Genomic DNA, 26,768 nt, shown 5'->3' on the forward strand with positions numbered 1-26,768 from the left:
CAAACAAACCACAAGCTTAACCAAACCTATTTGAAAGAGAAAAGGAAGGCAGTATTAAAAATGATCTCCTTTATCCGTCTTCTGTAAACCTACCACAGTTTACAGACCAATGTTCAGTTTCTATTTTGACCCATACCTTACTGGCAGTAGTTGTAAATGCACAGATTTCCTGTGCTACGACTACTAGACATTTTGAGTGTGCTCACTTTTAGTTTCACCTCCAAATATAGTGTCAGTGGTTTCCAGCCTTTTTGGCTTATGAGCCCTAAAAATAAAGCTTGTGATCCTTCATCCCAGATTATGACCTAGTTGTGAGTCAACCATAGAGTGATGCAGTATTCCCTTCAAGTTAAAAGGGTTTTGAGGACTTAAAGACACTGACATTAATACTGTGTACCTGTGTAAGTTGTTCATTTGTCTCCTCTTACATACACAAATGTGTCAAATATTTTGTGTTTTTACACCAAAATTTTAGACCGTCTTTCTTTAATTAGCCTGATTCCTTTCAGAAACATGGGAAGAAGGCAATGAGCAACCAAACAAGAAATGACTAAAAAAAACTGCAAGAAAGTTGTTAAGAGAGAAAATTCAAAAAAAGAAACTTAGTTAAAAACAAAAATAGAAAGAAAGTTAAAAACAAACAAGCAAAGAAAAGACCTGGAAAAAGTGTTTAAAAATTATAATAATTTTGCACCATAATTTTAAATATGTAATACTAATCATTATAAAGTTTTTCCCCAGCTTTTTTCTTTTTTCCCTGTTTTTTTTTTTTTTTTAAAGAATTTTCTGAATCTATTATTTTTTGCACTTTGTGGGACATTTCTTACCAAGTTGCTCATTGCCGTTTTTACCATGTTTTTGAAAGAAATCGCACCAATTTGGTCAGGTTCCAAAGGTTTAAACACTTGAGAAAGGCGTCGGAAAGCAACACAAGAGAAGAAGTGTAGCTCGAAGTTTCATAGGGTTAAATCCCTCTCATAATGTACACATGTACACGTGTTATTACAGAAGATAAAGATGCTCTAACTTCATTTTCACTGTAACTTTAAAAGGTGGAATGATCAAACTCATTCTTTCCCTGGGGCATCAAATATCGATGGTTTGTCACGTTCCTTGATGTGTGATATCAATACCAAAGGCACCCTTTAACATCTTTAAAAGATGCACTGGGCTTTCAGCTAACTCCAGTGTAAACCCATCTGTGGTCATGTTGCTGAGAGCAACTGACATATTAGAAAGTGTGAGAGAGGTTGCATAGTGTGGGTTGGAAGGCTGGATGGGTCAAACCAAACCAGACATTTATTAAAGGAGAACAAAGTTCATGTTCAGTGTGAAACCAAAAGTCACTGCTGTTTGAATGTATCACTACACAGTTCATGTACAGTAGTTGTACTCATGTATCGTAATTCTGTCATGTTACATGACAAACATGTGTGTTCTAACCCAAAACATATTTTTTTATAAACCTAATTAAGTAGCTCTGTTGCTACGTGTGACATTAACATTAACCACGTTACGTTGTGTTTCCACTATGTCTCACATAGATATGTTGCCATGAGTTGCTAAGGAGTGTGACAAAGCATCAGTATTTGACAGCCTTTAATGACCTTGATTGCCGTGTTTATATTTGTGTGCATGTGTGCACGAGAACCTTGGGCTAATGTGTAAACCATCTGTTTACTCAGAGCTATGAACTGTAGTGTGAGTGTTTGGGTATGCATGTATGTTTTTTAAATATATGCCATTCAGTGACATTTGCTTGATGTTCTTTTCAAGTTCCTTTTTTTTGTAAAAGAAAAAAAAGCACTGAGAATACAACTTGCTTCTTTGTTTCATTATAAATAGAGCTGCCTTCCCTTACACCATGGAATGAGAATGGGTTGAAGTATTCAGTATTTCATAAAAGTAAAAATAGAGATTAGTCAGAAAAAAATCCATTTCTGAAACAAAAATGTTTCTTTTTCCTGAAAATATCTTGTGACTGCTCAGGATTTCCTTGGGGCCCCTCGAGGGGTCCAGACCCCCAGGTATAACCACTGGTTATGATAACAGGGCTAAACTGTTGGCTTGTTTCCAACCTGTTTCATCACTGCTTGGTTCTTTCTCCATCGGACTTTGCTGTAGTGATTGCATCCTAACAGATCTCAGCAGTTGCTTTGGGAAGTACAGTATTGTTTGACTCAATAGAAATGATAAATGTTGGACCAAAGATGTACCAAACTCAATTTTCCTTAAATAAACAGAGCTTTGTCACATTATTTTAATGCTTTGATACACTTACATAAATCCATTGCTTATGATTTTAAGTATTTGTATAATTTGCCTCTGCAGCTTTTTTGGACACTTCAGCCACCGCTCTGAATGGCAGCTCATCAAGATAGACTACAAATCCATCTTTAGCAGGAAGTGCACAGAGGAAGACTATCAAACCTGGCACCTGCACAACCAGGTAAGAAACATAAACACATACACAAACTAGTGCCACTGACTGTGTTAAAGCTCATGACATTAAAATAAATATCAGTTACATTAATAGTGGTGCTTGTTGTGCCAACAGGGTGAGCCATGCGTGATGGGACAGAAACAGATATACATGAAGCGCAGGCCTGGGAACTACTGCATGCTGGGAAAGGACTATTCGAGAATCCTCTCAGCTGAGTCCTGTATTTGTCGGGCTCATGATTTTGAATGGTAAGACGATGTGCGCCTTTGCACAATAGCTCCTTTCTTCGTAATTGTCAAGGGGGATTATGTTTCTCTCCATTGTCTGCTCAAGGAGAGCTTCATTAACAACAATGTTTGCTCTCCAACACTGCCACACATGTTGAAGCGCTCCTTTAGAAGGAAGTGTCTTTTCATCGATCTTTATAGAATTTTTCAATATGTTAGTACTTTCATTATTTTCTGCTGGGCAGCTGCCAAATGGGAATGTTTGTACAAATCAACAGGTCATTTAGTTTAATGCTATGCCCAATGAATAGCTCTTGGGTTTTAAAATAAAATTAAAAAACAGCTACCCTTCTGTAGCCATTTGTTATTTTCAAGTGCATCCATCCAGCCTCCATTAAATCCGCTCTTCAGTCCACTCAAATATGCTCTCTAGGTTGATCTAACTCACCTGCTTTAGCTGCAAACAACTCACTGACATTACGTCAACTCTGTAACTTTATAAGCAGAATTTGGTGCAAAATAGAGGAAAAAAAGCACAGATTAGAAAAGAAAACGGATGTTTTGAGCTCTACTTGTAGACCGCTTTTTTCTTACACATACTTAATTTTCTTAATGATCTTCTAATAACCACATCTGTTATTAAACCCACTGAGTATACACAGATATATTCTTATGTAAGTGAACTTGATGGATTTGTGTTCTTGTAGAAATAACGCAGAGGTGTTTTCTCAGCCGGGCAATGAACTGATTTGTATTAACAACACGTTCTCACTAGAGATGCATCAATCGATTGGCTGGTGACAGGAATCAGCCAATTTTCAGCTTGATCGGGCATGACTGGTGACCGGCTGGTCAGTCTCAGATATACCCAATCCTGTGCTGATCAAATGTACATGCATGCCCCACATGATGGTTCACGTCCCATAGACAGCATAAACAGTAAACAGTAAATCAGAGCTGCTATAACCCTCTCTCAAAAGTTGTAATTCATTCCCATGCTGCACATGTTCAGCTCAAAGGTGTAGCATAGCAAAGCTAAAGCTAACCATTTCATGGAAGTGGGTTACACTTAGCTTCTTAGTCCAGGATATATAATTCAATAAAACAAAAATATAGCCGGTCTACCTTGGTCTGCTAGTTAGCTGACTAGTCAATGTCAATAACGGGCTACTGAGGTACTTGATAATGAGTTTAAAAGTTTAACATCAAAAAGCTAATACTAACCATTTCACGTAAGTGAAAGGAAAATGCTACAATGATTAGTGCCAGATTTGGGGAGGTATAGTTAAAAAAAAAACACAGTTGGATGGTCCAGCCAAGTTTGCTAGTTAGTTTAGTTAGCTTTCTTACCAAGTAGGGTTCATTAGATAGATTTGGTGGTTTATTCAGCAGCAGCAAAACCTGTTAATGCTGGTGGTTTTAAAATCAAATAAAATGGTAATAATACTTGAGCTGACATGGAGCTGTCAATCAAGCATGCATTGATCACGCCTCGACAGTCCTAATAAATGGTTTGAGCAGCCAAATGAACTGTTTCTGAACTAGGGTTTCTAATATTTATGAACATACATTTTTTCAGATTTCTGTGGTTGCTTAATGAGACACTCATCTTTGATTTCATATACACATTTTTACTATTTCATGCTATTTCAAGTTTCCAGTGGCTTTAGAGAAAAGTTCCAAAGATGTCTGATTATAGTTCTTGGGAAAAAAGAAAATCTAAAGTCAGCAGTGGAAAAAAAATCAGTCAAAAAATCAAAAATTGGAACTGATAAAAAAATAATGCATACGGTGCATCTGTAGTTCTCCTTTCAACTCATCTAATACAGCAGCTTGGTCAGTGGCCCTATGCTTCAATCTATGTTGCTCCTGGTACCCTCCTAGCATTTTGGACATTTAAGTATCTGTGCCAATTTATGGTTGTTACATGCTACAGTGGCTTTCTTCCATCTTCACAGGAAATGCAGATTTGGCCACAAAAGCTTCTTTAGGTATAGGCAACAAATCTAATAGGTTAGGTTCAGAAAAATGAACATGGTTTAGGTCAAAATAACTGCGTTCATTAGAGTGTGTTAACAAGTACACCATGTGACATAGTCGTCATGTGCAAATGCCAGTCACTATATCGTGTGGCTGGAAAAAAAAAAAAAAAAAGAAGTTGACTTTTGGTTTCACATGATACACAAGCACCTGCCTCCTGGTGAAAATCCTGTGTGTGTTTGACCCATCAATCACCTCCCCTCCTTCCTTCACTCTGGCCTTTTTCTGTCTTTACACCACATTACTTTCCACAGACAAGATTACTGTAAAACTTCAATTAATAGGCTATTATTTGCTTAAATCACTGCCATCAACAGACCTATATTTGGGGCGGGCGTCTATATAGGGTGGGCCTAATTCCTTTCACACAAAACAATCAAATTGTTTATTTGAACCAGCATGAATATTACTTGTTTAAAAATTAGGCTTCGGATAATATATTAATTATAAATCATTAATTTGATCTAGCTCCAACAGACTTTTGATTCATTTCATTTGAGGACCCTTACGGACTAAAGGAGTATGAATAACTCACAGGGTAATCGAGGAATAGACACATAATTTGAGGTAGGCAACAACCTGGTTTTATACATTCAAAGAACTTCTATACAAAAACCAGACCAGATCTAATTGAGACTGGTGTTTATTCGTCAAAGTGTGTAGCCACACCAGGCTAGTAAAAGGGACTGGGTGTTTAATTGGGACTAGGCTTTTAATTTAAGTTTTGCAGTATATTGGCGTTAGTTGAAAGCCCAGTGTGTCTTATACAAATGCTGCAACGTGATTTGTGCATTGCTAACAAAAGCCAAGGGCCACTGACCAGGCTGCTGTATTTGATGCCCTGGGAATGAGAACAGGTTGTTATTACAACAACAGAAACACAGACAACATTAGAAATCACATGTTTAAAAAAAATGGAAAAGAAAAAATATGTTAAGTGGGTGATTTATTCCACAGCAGTAAGCAGGGTGTGTCTTTTCTTGTGATCAGAGAATTAACAGTGCAACAATTGAAGCGTGCAGCACGCACAACAAAGGAGTTCTACACAAACACCATTACCACTGTTCATCCTGGAGGCCAATTCTCAGCCATTTAAGTGGAATCCATTGCATATGCTATTCATGTGTCTCATTAATTTACTCCATTTGCTGTGTGTTTTCCAATAATCTGATAAGTTTGGGATCGTTTTGCACAATTTGCTCATAATGTCTGTCTGTGTCGTGTCTGTCTGTGAGCTCGCCATGCTTGTAATTCTGTTGAGACGATGTGGGTGGGTTTAAATAGTTTCAATTTGTATGCAAATCCTAAACGGTTGTATTTTTTATCTTGTAATGACAGGGAACAGAAAGAAAAGCCATCCCAACATACAGCAGTTAGTGTTTGTAGAGTGCCAAATGCATCCCATTGAACTGATGTAAAGTTTGTTCTATTTTCTTTCTGTGACTAAGTCTGATTTCTGCCTGTCTATCTTGCTCTGTCTCTCTCTGTGCAGGGAATTATTTGATGCATGCTTAAAATTCTAAAATGAGGATTTAAAAAACCATCAGTGCAGAAAAAAGCTTTAATCCTTTAACGTAATTTGAGATGTGAAGAGTCTGTCTGCCACATGATCATCTGAAGTACATACTTATTAGCCTTGTATGAAATAAGGTGCTGTGCAAGATGGTGCAGTGCATTTCCAACATTATATTGTAAATACAGCACAAGAGGGTGATTCATCAAAGACTACAGCTGGATATCAAATCCTTATACTTTATGAGTATCGGCCATATTGTAGCAAAAACTATCAAAAATTGTTAGGTACTAAAAGTTGACGTTGGATGCTCAATTTGATTCTTAGTCTTGTTTACTCATTTTTTATTAGATAGTCCTTGATCTAAATGAGGACAACAAAAAACTCAAATTTGTGAGTTAAAAACAAAAAATACTCAGATGCATGCTCTTTTAGTTCATTTGTGCTGTCAGTGGAACTTGGCAGTGACCATATAACTTTGAAAAGTTTGGTCTAAGTGAAAACAAAGACAACCACCCACTGGTTCTTTTGGAGATATGTGATATTAGCATTAAATCAAGAGCTAACCTTCAGTTGACTCCATCTCCTGCTGAGAAGTTATTTAGACAGCCATCTCCTGATCCATATAAGCAACAGGTATTTTTATGCAAGATTATTTGTTAACCACGGTAATACATATGCACGTCAGCAAGGTGTCAAAACACAGGTGTCTTACACTTGTGTCATACTCCACGTGTTTTGGCAACATAGTGAACAACTATAGGTGTGAAAGTAACCTTAGGCTGTATTTCAATATGACATACGTCTTGTGGCTGTCACATGATGACATTTATGACAGTCTCATCTGGATTTGATTAGTTTAGCTTAGAATAAAGACTGGAAATGAAAACTCAGCTACACCTGGCAACCAGTCTATTTGTTCAGCTTTATATGAAACATACAGACCTTCAGGACATCAAATATGGCATCTTGGTCAGTGGCTATCAGCAGCAGATTCTGTAGTGTCGCGTGACCAGCCTCCCTTACTTTGGAATGGGAGTCTGGGGACATTCATCTTTCGTTTTGTAATAGCGTTGCCATAGGTGCGGCATGTGTGTTACATGTAACAGTGATGTTGCAGCTCTGCAATATAGCTGAATCAAATAAAATCATATCTATTTTCTTGCGATGCACTGAACACTTCCTTTTCTGTTGTAATACGGACAACAGCAATTCCGGTGTAAGGCAAAGCTAATCAGCCGTTATTCAAGGAAGTACGGAAGTACACGGATTTGGATCCAATCACATCACTGCCGCTGGGAACCAGCGCTAGTTCTATTACAACTTTCCTATGGGAATGTCCACAGACGACAGAGTCAGCCAGCGTGCTGACGTCATCGGCATCTGTGTAAGAGACTACAGATTCTGATGCTAAAGGCACCCTTTGGCTTCTATATGAGAGGCACCAGCCTTTCAATTAACTCCATTGTAAACCCATCCACAGCAATGACAAAGTATAAGGAGCTAGAAAGTTGGCGTAGGGTGGGAAGAATTTCACCAAGGACACTGCAGTTCATGTCCCATGTTTAACCAAATAGTACCAGCAGCATAGTTACTGTCACGTGACATACATCATGTGAAACTCACTTTAAGTTATGCAACAGACATACTTATATTAACCAGACCCATGAGTTTTTCTTGCCTAAAACTAAAGTAACCTTGGTGACAAACCTACATTTCCAATGAAAACAGAAGTTTGTTTTGAAAAGACACAATGCATGTAACAGGCAGAAATTGACATGTTGTCCCCAAACATCCAAAACTGATGCTAGAGAGATTCCTAAAGTGTCATAGTTTGAAGTGGTGAAATCATGTGAAGGTTGAAGCACGATCCAAATTCTGCAAATAGACCTAGCTTTAGCAGTGTTGTATTCAGTCTCACTCTGTAGCGAAACTTTTGTCTGTTTGTCCCCAAAGACACAATACTATTCTACCTCTCAAGCCATATGCACCAGTGCAACCAATGTGCTTTGACAGCTTGTTAATGAATACTTCACACTGTCGTTACCAAAGAGTCAAACTGGACTAGTCAGCCACTGTTTTTTTCCCTTCTGTTTATTTGTTCTGGCTTGGTGATTAATTGATAAATCAATGTCATGACCATTATTAAAGTAGACATTTGCTTACCTTGCTTTGTTAGATGTAAATCATGTTCTGATTGGAAACGCTAGCAGGCAACTGAGAGTCTGTCATCCTTGTGTATGGTAACACCAACCCCCCTCCAGAGTGTGTTTCCATACACACTGCTTCACACTGCTGTGGCACATTTGTCAACTGTGGCCTTAATCAATATGTAATAATGGTGCGTCTCTGTGCCAGACAGGCCCCAGGTCACCAGTTATAAAGAGATAGATAAGACAGGGATGTGGAACACACTGTATGACAATATGTCCCTTCTCACATGCTGATATTGATCAAGTGCCGTGTGGATGTGCTTTGTTGTCCAACAGTGATTATGGATATGAGCGCCGCAGCGATGGGAACTGCCGGCCTGCCTTCTGGTTCAACCCCTCCACTCTCTCCAGAAGCTGCAGCCAGGGTCAAAACTACCTCAACAGCACAGGGTGAGGACTGTGTGATTTCATATCATGTGATGTATGTTTATGTGAATTTCTTCTTTGCACAAACACGTCTGTTTTGGAGGCTCTTTCTTAGATGCTCAGGCAGGGTTTTAGAGCAGATACTGATCACGGAACGAGAAGTAGCTGTTCATAATCTGGTGTAAAGGAATACTGCAATCCCCAAATAACCATTTTACTCACTCCATGCTACTTTGAATTTGGAAAGAAAACCGCTGTGCTTCACTGCACGTCGAACAAAATTGGTAAATTGAAATCATAGGGGCCCACATTTGACCACCAGAAGAACTATATCAAAACATATGTTTACAAACTGCAGTACAGCCCAAGTCTCATTTATCTAGTTGTATTCTCAGTGCTTCCCAAACACATCCATTTTTGCTTAAACATTTCTATTTAAAACACTTCTGCATAAACAGTCTGGGGCATGGGTGAGCAGAGCGCTTGCAATGTTATGCAGAAGGGTTTCAGATCATAATATTTTAGCAAAAATGGGTGTGTTTGGGAAGTCCTGAGCATAAGACTGGATAAATGCAACTTCAGTGCGACTTAGATTATACTGCATAAGTTGTGTGTGAGTTTGTAAATGGATGTTTCAGTATAGTTTTGCTGCTGTTAAATGCAGACCCCTATGAAGTGAGCATTGTGTTAATTCAGGCAGGACATGATATCAAGATCAGCTCACATCCCAGCTACATCAGCTGATCTCAAACAGCCCAATCTACTGATGGAGCATCTGACTGATGGAAGGGAGTCAGCTGATAGATCACATGATTCCTTTCTATGCAATCAACTGGTGAATCTCATTCAGGGCGCCGTATTTAAACTGCTCTGGCCTGCCTACTGTCGCTTCTTCCTCTGCAAGCCACTTTGCAACCCGCTTCCACCCCAGCTCCTCCTTTTCATGCTGTGTCTGACTTATCAGTGTCATTTCTGGTTGTCATTGATGCTGCTCTGTTCTGTTCCCAGGAGGTCTTTGCAGCTGCTCTCGCTGCCTTAGGCTTTCAATGTAAGCACATGGAAGGGCAGGGAGGTTTGCTCTCTCTGCCTCAGGCTTCCCACATACGCTTGTGAAAGATAGGCCCAGAAAAGGCAGAGAGGCCCCAGAACAGAGCCATACCACCAAATATAATACTGCAAATGGAGCTAAAGTGACTAAAGTGGTCCTGACTGAACTTCAGTTCGTTAAATATTGTCTGTATTTGAGGCTCAAGTTTTCTTCCCAAATTTAACTTAACATGGGGGGGAAGTAATTTATACACAAACGATCATTTGGGTGGTGAAGTATTCCTTTAACATGCTGGCTAACAATGTGGGTGTACAAAAGTCTGATAAATCCATTATTATAATCCTGCAAAAGCCCATTTGTTGAGGAAAGAGTTTGAGTTTAGTAGTGTTAGAAAAAGCCAGCCACACACAAGTGGTAACAGGGTCATTTCACAGTAAATCTGCCTTGCAACAGTTTTGAGTGTATTCTGTTAAGCAAGGTTGTTTTAAGCTCACAAATATCAGTTGTTATTTATAACAATATGATTGTGTTGTTTCTTCTCAAAAAATGTACATAGCCTTACTTTAATTAAAGTATGTGAGTACTGCTTCCACCACTGGCATAAACTTACTTAGATGTGGTGAAGGGGTCAGGCGGCCATGATGATTCTGGCATGGGGAACATTGTTTGCTCAACTTATTTTAGTATTTTTACTGTACTTCCCCAAAGCTAAAATTACTACCACTGCACTTCACCGTGTCAGTTTAGTCACTTGTGATAACACGTTCTTATACCAAACCCTCATATTGTTTGTATCTGTGGCGTAATAATTTACTTTCACTTGATGTTCTCTCTTGTGCCAGCAGGATATGTCTTCTGTGTTAGTTTTGAGGCTCCCCAGGGGACAGACACCTTGCAAAGCTTAATCGCAGTGGGAGTGTTTTTATTCACCAACGCTGTGATTAAGCTTTGTAAGGTGTTTCAGCCTCTGACACACAGCTTGTGTTGTCACTTGTCATCTGGTCTGTTTTTGCAGTTGGAAGGCACAACAGCTGTACTGACACACCACTCTGCAGAGTTCAACAACATTGTTTCTAAACCACAAGCGCATGTAGCATCAAGGGGATTAGTTCAAAAACTGAAGGACTGCGTAGACTTGAGTAGATTAAACTGGTAAAAGGGACAGAGTACAATACAGTTAAACAAAAACATTTCTTTTGGATCTTTCCCAAGGTACCGTAAAGTGGTGCTGAACAACTGCACTAAAGGAGTTAAAGAAATGTACACGGCCAGAAAGCAGCAGTGCCCCAACAGACCTCCGAAAGGACTATTGCTGACAACGAAAAACGGAAAACTCACCGCCAACCTGGGCAGCAACGTCACCTTCCTGGTGCATCTAGATGAGGTGAGAACACAACACCCATATTAATTTAGTTGAACACCCTCAGGCACTCAGGCACTGATTTATTCAGTTGATTTTTCGGTAAAGCTGCATGATTTAGATTTAAAGATTTATTCTTGTTGGCGACAATTTTGTAAGTTTACATCCAACAGACAAAATACAAAATTAGCATAAATATAGAGTCATGTTTCTGGCAGTCTAAGTCCAATATTCACGGTCTTTTTAGCTCTGTTTTGGTCTCCACCAACTCTGAATTGCCTTGTTGTTAAAAAGGCGCTGTACAAATCAACTTGCCTTGCCTTGCTGGGGGATGTCGTGTTAGATCCAGTGGCATCTAATTAGGTTGCAGAACTGAATCTTGTGGCAAGCCATGTAGAACTATGGTGACTGACGTCGAAACACGACGTTAGTCTGTTGGTTTGACGGTGCTACTGTAGAACAACATGGTGAACTCTGTGGAGGAGAGTTTGGAATATTTTATACAATTTCTGCCAATAGATGTCCCTAAATCCTACACACTTGACTTTATAAAGAGCTGTTTTTTGTGAAAAAGCTTCCCTCTGCCTCTGGAAAAGCACATCTTCACATCTCAAAGCTGATATTTGTTTTTTCTTGCTCTTTTGCTAAAACCTGCTGCCTGACACACCTGGAAAAGAGGTTGAGGTAGCAGTGAGTCTGAACCAAAGCAGTAATATTGAGTGCTGTTTAACTAAAACAATAAGCTGAAAGATTCAACTGCAAGACTTTAAATGCTCTGTGAAGATGAGGCGATCATCAGGGTTCATCACTATGATTGACCACTAATCACATTAGAGTATACATAGTCATTTTTAGCATTGATAAAGATATTTAGAAGTGCAGCTTCAAACCTTTTCTTTTTAAATTTGTGCATTTGTTCAAAGGGGCAGGAATCACGGTGTTTTCATCACCTTAGGATGAATTGTTTATATCCACATACAGAGCAGGTCATCTTCCACAGAATCCACCATGTTTCATTGCCATGTTTCTACATTTGCCTAAAAAAGACAAACCAAACACTTGCACTACACAGGGCCATTCACGTTTTCGCATTTTCGTGTTCACCACCAAAGTTTTCCTACATGCTTGGCACATGAGAGGTTCCAATTGGTTGCAATTTGCAACCTCAGCCACTAGATGCCACTAAGTCCTACACACGACAGACCTTCTAATTAGTAACAGTTCCTCATTATGTTAATAGAAAACATTAATGGCTTTGCCTTACATTTCCCTTATACATGATTGCTGTTTCAAATGAGTTGTATACAAAAGTGCTTTCTAGAACACACAAGGCTGAAAGGGGAAATACAAAAATATTCATATTCACTCTAATAGAACATTTTCTGTCTTGAGAATTTTTCTGGCTAGTAAAGGAAACATCATATGTGGCATCCCACAGGGCTCGATAATGGGTCCTCTGTCCACTTTGTACATGTTGCCTCTTATCCAGAAACACTGCATACATTATACACTGATGACACACAGTCGTACAGATCCTTGTTTCCTGGACACTTAAACTCTTTTAAATCACTGGCTGGATGTAACATAGATATAAAAACTTTAATCTCTCAAAATGTCCTGCAGCCCAACAAAGACAACATTGAAATTTTTATCAGTTTTTTTGACATACATTACCAAATATGTGTTTTCATTTAGTGTCAGGAATATTTATTATAAGTTTAAGGACACATAAAGCAAAAGTCATTGTGTTTGTGACTCTACAACAAGAAATGAGACCAAAGGGGCTGCATGAAACTGATTTTTAAGGCGTATTTTTTTGGCTTTTAAAAATTGAAGACATAGTTTACAGAACCCTGAAGCAAGAATGCCAAAGTTTGAGTACTGCCTGGGGATTTTTAGGAAAGCAACCACGTTCTAAACACTCTAAAGTTTAATAAAGTCAAATGGCTTCAAATCTCCCATGCAGTGCAAGAGTTGTGAACCCGAAGCAAAAGTAAAATACCTCACCTGAGACCCTGTTAGTGAGTGTGAGGTGCTATGTTCAGAGTCAGGCTTGCCAGGCTTCTTGGTCGCTAGGAAACTGCCTCACATGTTTCCCAGGAAGAATATGGTCCATTGATATTAACTGCAGGCTTTTGGGGCATTAACAACAGAAGTGTTTTTCTGCCACTGGAACAGCTCAAGGTAAGTGCATGTCCTCTGGGGTCTTGTCCAGGCCCAGTTGTCATATTACTGTGATGAGTTGAGGAATCGATGCCTGTTTCTTTAATTAAGAGGGGGATTGTCTTTAAGGGTAGGGTTATAAGGAGGGTGGTGGGTTGCAAAACGATGTGATAAAAGAAGAGAGGGGTGGGGTAAAGAATCCTTGTGGCATCAGCCCTATTTGAGAAAATTCTCAAGATATATTCAAAGTTTAATTTATATTCATGAAGGCTGCATTGGATGTATTTCTCGGGGAGAGCAAATGCCTTTAAATATTTAATGGGTAGAAGACTCTGTGGTGCACATCCACATTTAAAAATAAGTAGGAAATCTACAAAAAAAAAAAAAAGTGGACACCTGTTTAAGATATGATATGATTAGCTCCACTACATGGTACATTTACTGGTCAGAACTGGTTTTGTATTGGTTTGGAAACCTGTTATGTAACACAATAATTACAGCTACGGATGGGCTTTGTAAAAGCGACTGACTCCTCACTAAGCGGTTGGCAGAGGAGTGATTGGCTGTGCCTAAATGACATCAACCAAATCTCAAACAATTCATGAAGAATTTAACTGCCGTTCCATGTTTGGCATCAAAGGGGGGGAGACACAGGGAATTTGAGGCACTTGCAAATTCACTTAATTTTCTCTCTGCCAGTTATAATGGTTTTGTGTTTAAAGCATGTGGTTTATGTGAGTGTATTGGTGAAAAGAGAATTTATATATGAACATAGCATTGTTTAAATGGCATGCCTGAAGTGCATTAGCTCATCTTTTGCCCAAAATACACATAATTGCATGACATCAAACTGACTGTAAAGAACAGTATATTGTAGGGATGCACGATTCATTGGCCATACATCAGTATCGGCTGATATTCGCCGTGTTGACTGCCATCAGCCTATCAGCAAATAAGATGGCATTCGCCGATGTCGGTAGCTGATGTTTTTGGTTGTGTCACATCAATTTTCCACAGACTAAAAAAGCAGGGCACTATGACTAATGGCATTCCGTCACCCCGGGGACAATATTAAATGTGTTTTCAACAAATGTAGATCTTCGCAGGGACGCCTTTGGGATGAAAGGACGTAATAAACTCCCTAGCAACACATCGGTGGATGCACCCTGTTGTTTCCCTGATAATGCTACAGTGTGAACAACAAATCCGTGTTGAAATGGAAAGCAGGAAAGCTAGTTAGCGTTAGCTCCAAGCTCCAACTAAAGGCTTTTGCATACTGACTCTGTGTATTTCAAATGCGTTTTTTAATCCGTCATCTGAGCTGTGCTCCCTCTCTGTCTCCACAACTTGTGTGTAGTCCACATCCTCCTCCTCTTCATCTTCATCCACCTGAATATTGCTATCTGAGTTATGAAATGATTCTGTATGCCCCGTTCCTCTCTCTTGTTGTGGCCGTGTCCCACCGCCACTTTTTTTCGTCACTGATTCTTGGTCAAACATCTCTAAAGGCTCTGACGAATGTGGGAAAAGCAGAAAATCAAACCTGTTGCAATTTTTTTTTATAACGGACTAAAGTTTCTGACTCATGATAGACACAACGGAAGGTCTTACTTTTAGATGTGCGACATTTTCGGATGAAAAAACAAACTCTGTGTGCAAAGGCCTTAACTGCTGAAAGAGCTTGCATTGATTTACATTCAAGCTCTATTCAGTACAAATTACTATTTGGGCAAAGATGAATTAAAGCATTCTCATGATGTGATCTTGTAAAATGACTTATGGTGAGAAACTTGAGTTAATACAGTTGTTTGAGGGAGAAATTTGTTGATGTTTTCACAGCAATATAAAACAGATATTAGAGAGAGAATTATGATATATTTAGTTGAACATCCTAAAGTCGTTTTAAAGATGTTTTTTGTGTGTCTACGATTGCCTCTGTGCTCATTCAAAGGTAATAAGGGACTGAATCACTTTAGAACAGTTACCCTTTTTGTGCACAAAAGGGGAATAACAACAAAATAAACTAAACTAATCAACAGCAACAAAAAATATCAGTTTTGGCTACTGGCTAAATTGTTATTTTAAACAACAGTACTGGTATGGGCTCAGAGTCTCATAAGCAATGCATTCTTAGAAAGTCCTGACTAACTCCAGTAAACACTGCGGTCAAGACTCTCCTAAGAGGCTTTCAAAAACACTTGAGTCCATTTTCTGCGACTGGTTCATTTTTAAATCAACAAGTACGACAGATCAAATCAAATGGTGACACAGAGCAAGCCAGACTTCCCTCTTTGTTCAGTGTTGTCATGAATCAGATTTGGCTTCACTTTCGCTGGCACAGCTTAAGTAACCAAAGCTTTGCCAGCTCAGTGCTTAAGTTGGAGAGTGGACACTGGTGAGACTGTGCTCCATTTTTGTTCTTTCATCAGAGAGACATTATTATTATTCCCACAGAAAAATTCAGGTTTTTCTTCAGTTATTTTAGGTTGTAAAATAGCTTTATAATTGTCCCCTTAAGGTGTGAGAAAAAAAACTTCAAAGTATTTATTGTACTGTGGTATTTTAGTCACTCAGTGTTCAGCTCGATTCAGATTTGTGGTGCCATCCCCTGATGCCATATGTGTGGCCATCGCTACATTACGTTACATCCCCCGTTCAAGACGGGGTAGAAGTTCAAAAGACACAAAGTCGTTCCTTCTTGGTTAAAATCAGCTCCCTGTGATCTGCCTAACAATTGTTTTGTCAGTTTGAATTTTTATCAGCCACTTCTCTGTTTCACACTCTAGTCACATTTGGGAGGAAATGTTCTACAGTTCTTGCTCATGTTATCTTTTTGTGAAACTTATTTCTGCCCCGGCGGGAAAGCTAGATGGAATCTTATGCCGACGAGCATTGTGATCGAACATGACAGGCGCAACTGCTGAGGATTCCCACCTAAAATATTAACTGCAGTGTTCATTTTCAGACTCTGTCTTGTCATAGCATTAGACTCATCCTGACTTGTTTGGCTATTAAAGATTAGTCGACAGGAGAAACATGAAAAGCAAACACCTTTATACTCTTATTTCCCATGAGACACAGGTGGTGAACTAACTTTCAGTTAAAAGAGCTTTTCCATCGATGTACTCATTTTACTAAGGTATAAAATAGAGACAGCCCAGTTAATATTTCATAGAAATCAAGAATGTGTCAAACTGTGCATTTAAAGCTAGTTGATTTTTTGGCCACTTGAAAGCAACATAACAACCTATAAACACATTTACATTCACATAAGACCTCACAAAGTTGTTATGGCAAACATGCAACTGGATATATAGAGATTCGGAGGAATATTAGCATTTACTTAGTGTGTGTTTCTGGTCACATAATTATATGTGAATATAAGAATACTTTTACTAGACCAGGTTTTCTTCTGGCAAGAATGGCGATCATTTAACTTCACTTGCCTACTTGCAGTCTTGCCTTCTATGTAATAGTGTGAACAAAAAGCCAAAACGTGAGTCTTTCTTTTGTCTTCACATAAAAAACATATTAGTTTTTAGCATTTAGTTCAATAGTAATACAAGAGAGCTAATGCGTCTTAAGTCACCAAATATTACTGTGTGGGCAGATGTGTTAATACACAGCCTCAAGGCAGCTACATGTGGGCAAAGCCAAAACACATCCATCCTAACCTCAATACCACCATTACAAAGTCTTTAAATGTTGATTTTGACAGTTCATTTAGAATTTAGATGTGACAGATTGCTAACTGCACTGTCATACTCATGTAAACAATGCAGTGAAATGGAGGGAAAATGTCCTTTCATTTGAAAAATATGTCTATTTCAATCAGCTTTATGAAAAGATTTATTCATGTTTGTTTTCTTTTTGTGTAGAAATAAGTATGGAAACAATTTTCTGCTGGAAATGAGATTTGAGCTACAGAACATCGGGTGCAATTAATGTATTTTGCATTTTCCTTGTTTGATGATTTAAAAAAATATATATCTTTTATACCCCATCTAAGAATTATCTGTCATTTTGGAAGAACTGTATATCAAATGCTGCATTCAAAGACCAACTCACTCCCCATAAAAAAATGTTGGCACCGTACTTTTTAGCAAATACATTACATTTACATTTGCATGTTATTATGTAAATGTATCGTGCTGTGGGTAACATGGTTCAGTTTAGACGCAAAAATCACTTGGTTACAGTTAGGAAAAGATCATGTTTTGTCTTAGAATATCTGGTTTTTGTGGCACAATCCTGATGGATGGAAATGCAGCTATGTCTCAGAAAAAAAAAGAGGGCTGCCATAAAACATTAAAGTTTCAAGATCAAGGTCCAGGTCAGCTTTATTATCCCCGAGGGGAAAATTGTGGTACAGCCAGCAGCAATCACATCTAAAATACAATAGACAGAAAAAAACAAGAACTGCAGATAGGAAATAATAGATAATAGACACAATAATAGGCAAGGCAAGGCAATTTTATTTATATAGCACCATTCATACTCAAGGCAGTTCAATGTGCTTTACAAGAGAAATACATTAAGATAAAACATTAAAGGAACAATAGATTATTAAAAACAAAAGCTAAAAGCAAGAAAAACAGTGCAGATAATGCATTTAAAAAGCAAACATAAAGCAAAAGCAACAGCAGACAAATATAAAAACAATAGCTACAGATTATCCTAACAATAAGTTACATATCTAGTTCACTGATAAGCTGCAGTAAATAGTAATGTTTTAAGTTCTGATTTAAATGAGTTGACAGTTTCAGCTGACCTCAGATATTCTGGAAGTTTGTTCCACAGGTGGAGAGCATAGAAACTAAAGGCTGCTTCACCTTGTTTGGTTTTGATCCTGGGAACACTGAGTAAACCTGTTCCAGATGATCTGAGGGGTCTGGATGCTTCATAACGTACAAGTATATCAGAGATGTATTTAGGCCCGAGACCATTTAGTGCTTTATAGACAAGTAACAAGATTTTAAAGTCTATCCTTTGACACACAGGAAGCCAGTGCAGTGATTTAAGCACTGGTGTGATGTGCTCCACTCTCTTGGTGTTGGTGAGGACTCTGGCAGAAGCGTTCTGAACGAGCTGCAGTTGTCTGATTGATTTTTTACTCAGGCCTGTAAAGACACCGTTACAATAGTCCAGCCTGCTGAAAATGAAAGCATGAACAAGTTTTTCTGTATCTTGTTTAGACAGAAATTCTTTTATTCTTGCTATGTTTTTAAGGTGGTAGTAGGCTGATTTAGTAATTTTCTTAATGTGACTATTGAAATTTAGGTCTGAGTCCAGAACTACACCAAGATTTCTGGCTTGATTTGTAGGTTTTAGTGTCATGGTGTCAAGGTGAGCACTGACTATTGATCTTTGTTCTTTGGGGCCAAAAACAACTATCTCAGTTTTTTCTGTGTTTAGTTGCAGAAAATTCTGGCACATCCATGTATTGATTTCGTCAATGCACTTATTTAGTAGATATAGGGGACTGTAGTCATCTGGTGACACTGTTATGTAAAGCTGTGTGTCATCTGCATAAGTATGGTAGGAGATGTTATGATATTCCATAATCTGAGCAAGAGGGAGCATATAGATGTTGAACAGAAGAGGCCCAAGAATGGACCCTTGAGGAACTCCACATGTAATCTTTGTTCGCACAGATTCATAATTGCCAAGTGACACAAAGAAATCCCTGTCTTGTAAATAAGATTTAAACCAATTTAGCACAGTGCCAGAAAGTCCCACAAACTGTCGAGCAGTATGTTATGGTCAACTGTGTCGAATGCAGCACTGAGGTCCAGTAATACCAGAACCGAAATCTTATCTTATCTTATACATCACTGCTCAGATGAATGTCATGTCATGTCAAACTTTTACAAGTGCAGTCTCAGTGCTGTGATGTGCTCGAAATCCAGACTGAAAGGCATCAAAGGAATTGTTTTGCTCCAAGAAGGTGTTAAGTTGCTGAAAAACAACCTTTTCAATGATCTTTCCTAAAAATGGTAGGTTTGATATGGGCCTGTAGTTATTTATTACTGAGGCATCCAGATTAGGCTTTTTTAAGAGAGGTTTAATGACTGCAGTCTTCAGGGCCATTGGAAAAAGGCCTGACTGAAGAGAACAGTTGACTATCTGTAGTATATCTGATACTGTGCAGTTAAAAACATCTTTAAAAAAGCTTGTTGGCATAGTGTCAAGGCAGCAGGTAGTGGACCTAAGGTTTCTAACTATGTCTGTCAAAGTAGCATAATTTAATGGGTGAAGAAGTGCCAAATTAACTGGAGTAGTCTTATGAGGCACAGGTGAAATAGCCACTGTGTTGGAGTTACAGACTGTCTGTCTTATCTTTGAAATCTTGTCTGTGAAAAAAGAAGCAAAGTCATTGCATGCCTTGGTGGATAGCAGTTCAGGAGGGACTGACGCTGATGGGTTTGTCAGTCTGTCAACAACAGTAAATAAAGTCTGTGCATTGTTGTTATTTTTGTTGATAATCTCAGAGAAAAAGGACTGCCGCGCCCTTTTTAGCTCCAAGCTATAGATGTGCAGACTTTCCTTATAGATGAAATAATGGACCAGGAGTTTGGTTTTTCGCCACCTGCATTCTGCTTTTCTGCATTCTCTTTTTTGAGCTTTTATCTGTGTGGCGTTCCTCCATGGTGGTTTTTTCTTACCAGAGACAACTGTGACCTTCATGGGGGCAATATTGTCCATAATATTCATAGCTTTAGAGCTGAAACTATGAACCAGATCATTGACAGAGACTGAGGGCACATCAGTCACCACAACCTCAGAAATGTTGAGCCCTTTGGAGATAATTAGATCTAAAATATGTCCCTTATTGTGTGTTGGCTCTGTTACATGCTGGGAAAGTTCAAAGTTGTCCAGGATGTAGAAAAGTTCTTTCGCACTGCCATCTTTGGGATTGTCAATATGAATATTAAAATCACCCACTATAACAACACAGTCAAAATCAATACAGACAACAGATAGTTTAGAAGAGTCATCAACAAAGTGTGCACTATATTTTGGAGGCCTGTAAATGGTTACTAATACTACTTGACAGGAGAATCTCAACTGCAGTGCAACATATTCAAAAGACTCAAACTTCCCACATGTCAACTGTTTTCACTGGTAAACATCCTTAAATAAAGTGGCTACTCCACCTCCTTTCCTAAATTCTCTAACTGAGCTGATAAAATGGAAGTTTGGGGGGGCTGATTCAATAAGTACTGCTGCACTGTTGTTTTCATTTAACCAAGTTTCAGTTAAAAACATAAAATCAAGGTTTCTCTTGATAGTAAAATCATTAATTAATAGTGACTTGCCAGTCAGAGATCTGATATTTAATAAAGCTAAGTTTAATGTACTAACATTGTCTGACACAGTCTGTGGCTGACGCATAACTGGAGTCAGATTAGATTAGATAGAGTAGCTGTGCGCTTCGAGTACACATTGTTTTTCCTGATGCTAGTCAAAACAGGAATGATAGACCTTGGAGATGACTCTGGCTGATGCTTTTCAATTTCAAGATGTGTTTGACCATGCCACCGGCTATTTAAGATTGCCGGTATGTTTAAGGAAGCGGCATGGGGTCTGACTCATCTCTGACAGGCACCTGAGTGATGATGTCTAGGGCTACTATTTAAGAGTTCATCAGTTTGACTGAGCTTTAGTTTTAGTGTTAGTGTGGCAGCATTAGCTAACTCCTTGATTGGTGAGCGTGGTGGAGGGTCGACATTGGCTCCTTAGTGGTTGCGCCAGTGCTGGGGGGGGTGGGGGTGGGGGTGGGGGGGGGGGGGGGTTGGATGGATCCCTGACTGGGACAGAGACATCCTCTGAATGCCTTGGGTGATGTGGAGCAAAGGGTCAGGTGAAGGGGGAGAGGTGCAGGCTGTCTGTCTCTGTGCCACGTACTTGTCCTTGGCTCTTATCTGTCCATTCTTGTTTTGGTATGGCCTTCCAAGAGCATGACGTAGGTTGGCCCTGAGTAGTCTGCATCCAGTGATGTACGGATGAATCCCATCACGCTGAAAGCGATCCTTACAGTTCCAAAAGATGTTAAAATTGTCAATAAACTTTATCCCATGAGTGAAGCATGCCAATGTCAGCCATGTATTCAGGGCAAGGAGTCTGGTAAAAGACTCGATTCCTTTCCCCAGGGTTGGAATGGGGCCAGACATGAACACATTTTGTGACTGACAGTCACTCAGTTTCAACAGCTCGGTTAGATCCCTGACAGGCGTGTCAGACACTGTTAGATTTTCAGTCTTTGCCATTCTTACATGCTTGGTTATTGAATCTCCGATCAGGATGGTATCTGGCTGATCAGGTGTGGTGTTAGCGATACTTCTCCTGGCCCTTGGCTTCTCAGGTGTGGAGTTAGCATAGTTTTTTCTGACCCTGGGTCTAGCAGTGGTTTTGGGGCTATTGCTTGCATTTTGGATAGCCTTGGCCTGCCCGGGTTCAGTGTAGTCTGGTATTGTCACATATTTCATTTGGAGCCAGTGCATCATACCTATTGTGTAGAGAGAGTTCAAGTGGAGGGGTGAGCGTTGGGGATCTCTTGACTGATTTCCTGCTGGATTTGCTTTTGCGTCTAGTGACATCAGACCAAGTCCTGGCTGGATTTGATGCTTTTGGTCGAGCACCAGTCCTGTGCCAGTAGGAAGGGTCATTAGGGAAGGCCAGTTTGGGAGCCTCTGCAGCTGATCCAGTGGTGTTTGGACATATCCATGGGATTGTGTCAGCCAAGTCAGCAATGGTATGCTCCACATTTGTTGTATTCACATATACACCAGTCTGTCCATCAGCACCTTGTATGTTAGCTGCCACAGAGTCAATGAATTGCTCACTCTCACGAATTTGTTGTAGTGTTTCATTCTTCTTTTGAAGCTGCATTATCATCTCGGTTAGTCGCTCACACTCTGTGCAGCTCACAGATTTTGCCATCCTGTCCTTGTCCTAATCACAGGTTTCCAGTCACAGACACAGCAAAAGGCTTGCACTGTGCCTCAGCCCTGCTCACACAGTACTAAAGTGGTGAAAAAGGGGTGAAAATATGGCAGTAGTCCTCTGTATCTTTCACAAATTAAAGTCCTAATGCTTTATAAGTATCCAGGATCTACTTTCTGTAGCTTTTAGCAGGAAAAAACAAGTATAGCCACAAAAGAATGTAAGCAAAGTGGAGCGCAAGCAGCAGAGCGTCTGCACTGTAAGAAAGCCGGAAGCAAACATTAAGAAGTCCAAACCAGCTAATGAAGGTAAAAGTTAAAACAGATTCAATAAAACATGAGTAAAGCATCCTCATTAAGGTATAGTCAACGTTAATAAGGCAAAGCTTGCGCAGTAAGTACAGAAGCTGGTGTGCTTTGTTGCAAACAGAATCAATGTGCTGATCGAAAGATAGATTATCGTTGGTGGCTAAAAAGCCACCACAAAGCAATGACTAGCTAAAACACAACTGGCAGCTTTGCAGGCAGCTCACCTAGGTGACACGCCACCCATCATTTCCACGCCCCCTCCATGACAAAGTCAAAATATAAACTACATCACTTTAGAAACATTTATATGATATATGTGAAACTTGCAGATATAACACACTGGTAGAAACATATAATGCCAATATTTCCTTCTGGCGACTGGGCTGCTTAGACAGAACGAAAAGTCAAGCTCACACCTGCCTCATAGGGAAAAAAAAGATAACAACTTTCTCCCCAGAGGGATGTAAATTTAAAAGAAAATGCAGTTAAATCACATTAGAAGATATAAATAAATGGGTAAATTAATAAATACAAATGTATTTTTTTTATGAAGCCTCTTGTATTTTTTCTGCTGAATAAAAACACATTTTTTGTCTACAACCATTTTCCAACTATGTAAACATATAGGGCAGTGCAGTTAGTATTTGATCATATCTTAATTCAAAATGTGCAAAATCAATTTAAAAATGATTAAAACGTCACAGTATAGTATGTTGTCCCAAAATTCATAAAAATGTCATAGTATAGCATGTCATTTCAAAAATCATAATAATGTCATAGTATAGTATGTCGTTAGCATGTCATTTCAAAAATCATGAAAATGTCATAGTATAGCATGTCATTTCAAAAATCATAAAAATGTTGTAGTATAGTATGTCATTCCAAAATTCATCAAAATGTCATAGTATAGCATGTCATTTTAAGAATGATAAAATCGTCATAGTATAGTATGTCGTTTTAAAAATTATAAAAATGTCATAGTATAGTATGTCGTTTTAAAGATGTGAAAAATGTCATAGTATAGTATGTCGTTTTAAAAATTATAAAAATGTCATAGTATAGTATGTCGTTTTAAAGATGTGAAAAATGTTACAGTATAGTATGTCGTTTCAAAAATTATAAAAATGTCATAGTATAGTATGTCATTTTAAAGATGTGAAAAATGTCATAGTATAGTATGTCGTTTTAAAAATTATAAAAATGTCATAGTATAGTATGTCGTTTTAAAGATGTGAAAAATGTTACAGTATAGTATGTCATTTCAAAAATTTTAAAAATGTCATAGTATAGTATGTCATTTTAAAGATGTGAAAAATGTCATAGTATAGTATGTCGTTTTAAAAATTATAAAAATGTCATAGTATAGCATGTCGTTTCAAAAATTATAAAAATGTCATAGCATAGCTTGTCGTCCCAAAAATCATAAAAATGTCATAGCATGTCATTTCAAAAATCATGAAAATGTCATAGTATAGCATGTCATTTCAAAAATCATAAAAATGTTGTAGTATAGTATGTCATTCCAAAATTCATCAAAATGTCATAGTATAGCATGTCATTTTAAGAATGATAAAATCGTCATAGTATAGTATGTCGTTTTAAAAATTATAAAAATGTCATAGTATAGTATGTCGTTTTAAAGATGTGAAAAATGTCATAGTATAGTATGTCGTTTTAAAAATTATAAAAATGTCATAGTATAGTATGTCGTTTTAAAGATGTGAAAAATGTTACAGTATAGTATGTCGTTTCAAAAATTATAAAAATGTCATAGTATAGTATGTCATTTTAAAGATGTGAAAAATGTCATAGTATAGTATGTCGTTTTAAAAATTATAAAAATGTCATAGTATAGTATGTCGTTTTAAAGATGTGAAAAATGTTACAGTATAGTATGTCATTTCAAAAATTGTAAAAATGTCATAGTATAGTATGTCATTTTAAAGATGTGAAAAATGTCATAGTATAGTATGTCGTTTTAAAAATTATAAAAATGTCATAGTATAGCATGTCGTTTCAAAAATTATAAAAATGTCATAGCATAGCTTGTCGTCCCAAAAATCATAAAAATGTCATAGCATGTCGTTTTAAGAATGATAAAAATGTCATAGTATAGCATGTCATTTCAAAAATCATAAAAATGTCATAGTATAGTATGTCATTCCAAAATTCATCAAAATGTCATAGTATAGCATGTCATTTTAAGAATGATAAAATCGTCATAGTATAGTATGTCGTTTTAAAAATTATAAAAATGTCATAGTATAGTATGTCGTTTTAAAAATGTGAAAAATGTCATAGTATAGTATGTCGTTTTAAAAATTATAAAAATGTCATAGTATAGTATGTCGTTTTAAAGATGTGAAAAATGTCATAGTATAGTATGTCGTTTTAAAAATTATAAAAATGTCATAGTATAGTATGTCGTTTTAAAGATGTGAAAAATGTTACAGTATAGTATGTCATTTCAAAAATTATAAAAATGTCATAGTATAGTATGTCATTTTAAAGATGTGAAAAATGTCATAGTATAGTATGTCGTTTTAAAAATTATAAAAATGTCATAGTATAGCATGTCGTTTCAAAAATTATAAAAATGTCATAGCATAGCTTGTCGTCCCAAAAATCATAAAAATGTCATAGTATGTCGTTCCAAAAATGATAAAAATGTCATAGCATGTCGTTTTAAGAATGATAAAAATGTCATAGTATAGTATATTGTCCCAGATATCATAAAAATGTCATAGTATATCATGTCGTTTTAAGAATGATAAAAATGTCATAGTATATCATGTCGTTTTAAAAATGATAAAAATGTCATGTTGTTTTAAATACTGAAATTAACACATGAAACCAAACCACAAAGCATTGGCTTATTTTTCTCTTGAGGGCACGAAAACCAAAATAATGATCAAAATAGGCTCAAAGGCTCCTCAGAGGTGACTTCAGGGTTGGGTGATATTTCATTATGGTGTGCAGGTGACACCATTCACATTACATCACATATTTTCATTTATTGTTAACATCAAAAATATGAATTCATGCAGCTTTAAATAAAGGCATGTTAGCCAAAGTAATTTTATTCTATTTCACAGATGTCGTTGGAAGTTTTCTTTTTTCACTTGTGGTACTTCTTATGATGTCAGGAAAATAGCACGTTGTTTCTAATCTTACAGTTGATAAAGTATTACATGGCATACATTTACCCTCACTGCAGATAAACCTCACACTGCTCTGTCCACTGTGGAAATACCCCAAACTTTCCAGAAGTACTCGCAGCTGTGGTGTCTTTTGTTGTCACCCATCACGCCGACACTGCGGTTTCAGGTTTGACACACACCTGAACAAATGCTGGCCCCGTGTAGCCAAACCCCTGTCAACCTGTACAACAGTGCTTTCATTGCGAACCAACACCGAGTCCCAGCCTCAAGGCTCCAGCCATCGTGTGTTTGGATCTGCTCGGGCCTGGGAGACACACGCACACAAAGAGTGACATTTAGAGAGGCGGGTCAGCATCAGTCTCATGCAGATAAGTGAATCCCATTGTGGCTGATATAGAGAGCAAGCGTGAACACAGAATGGATAGCAGACACAGGGAAGAGCTGAGTGACATTGGCGCCACCAAGTCCGAGTCTTTTTAGTGTGCCAGCTCATTACAGCTCTAAACAATGCCCACACTGTCAGGCCCTGTTCTTAGCTGTTCTCCATTCTCTCCAGCCACTTATCACAGATATCATTTTCCAGGCAAGGTGACGTGAAATATACCCAAAAGCATCAACCAAATCTCCTGTGATTTCACACTCGAAGGCACACAAAGAAGGGACTCAGGTAGCGAGGGATGGAAAGAGCAAAAGAGCAGGAAAGAGAAAACGAACAATGGCTGTATTTGTTTTGTTTCTGTGTGCGTTTTGGCCAAGCTGGCATGCAAATGCTGTGTTACAAATGTAGATCCCAGTAGCATTGCGCTACAATGTGCCAAGGGGAGGCTGGGAGTTTGCCTTCGCAGGCCTGAGGGGAAGCGCACAGATTCGGTTGCTGTGGCAGCTGGAGCCACCAACACTCACGCTGTGTGCTGATCCTCAGATAGTGCCAGATGTAATTCCCAGAGGAATCCGTGCAGGCAGATGAAGACTCGCACACA

At 38.3% G+C, this 26,768-nt stretch overlaps 1 protein-coding gene across 1 annotated transcript in view; it reads left to right on the forward strand.

Moving 5' to 3' along the window:
- The window catches only part of sorcs3 (sortilin related VPS10 domain containing receptor 3), a 314,383-nt gene that overhangs the window by 243,963 nt on the left and 43,652 nt on the right, over positions 1–26,768 (forward strand). Inside the window, exons 15-18 of the mRNA XM_049571881.1 lie at positions 2,332–2,449; positions 2,558–2,691; positions 8,713–8,826; positions 11,063–11,234. Coding sequence (XP_049427838.1) covers positions 2,332–2,449; positions 2,558–2,691; positions 8,713–8,826; positions 11,063–11,234 — 538 coding nt within the window. The remainder of the gene's footprint in view (positions 1–2,331; positions 2,450–2,557; positions 2,692–8,712; positions 8,827–11,062; positions 11,235–26,768) is intronic.

Source organism: Epinephelus fuscoguttatus, linkage group LG3 (assembly GCF_011397635.1).
Source record: "Epinephelus fuscoguttatus linkage group LG3, E.fuscoguttatus.final_Chr_v1".
Classification (NCBI taxonomy): domain Eukaryota; kingdom Metazoa; phylum Chordata; class Actinopteri; order Perciformes; family Serranidae; genus Epinephelus; species Epinephelus fuscoguttatus.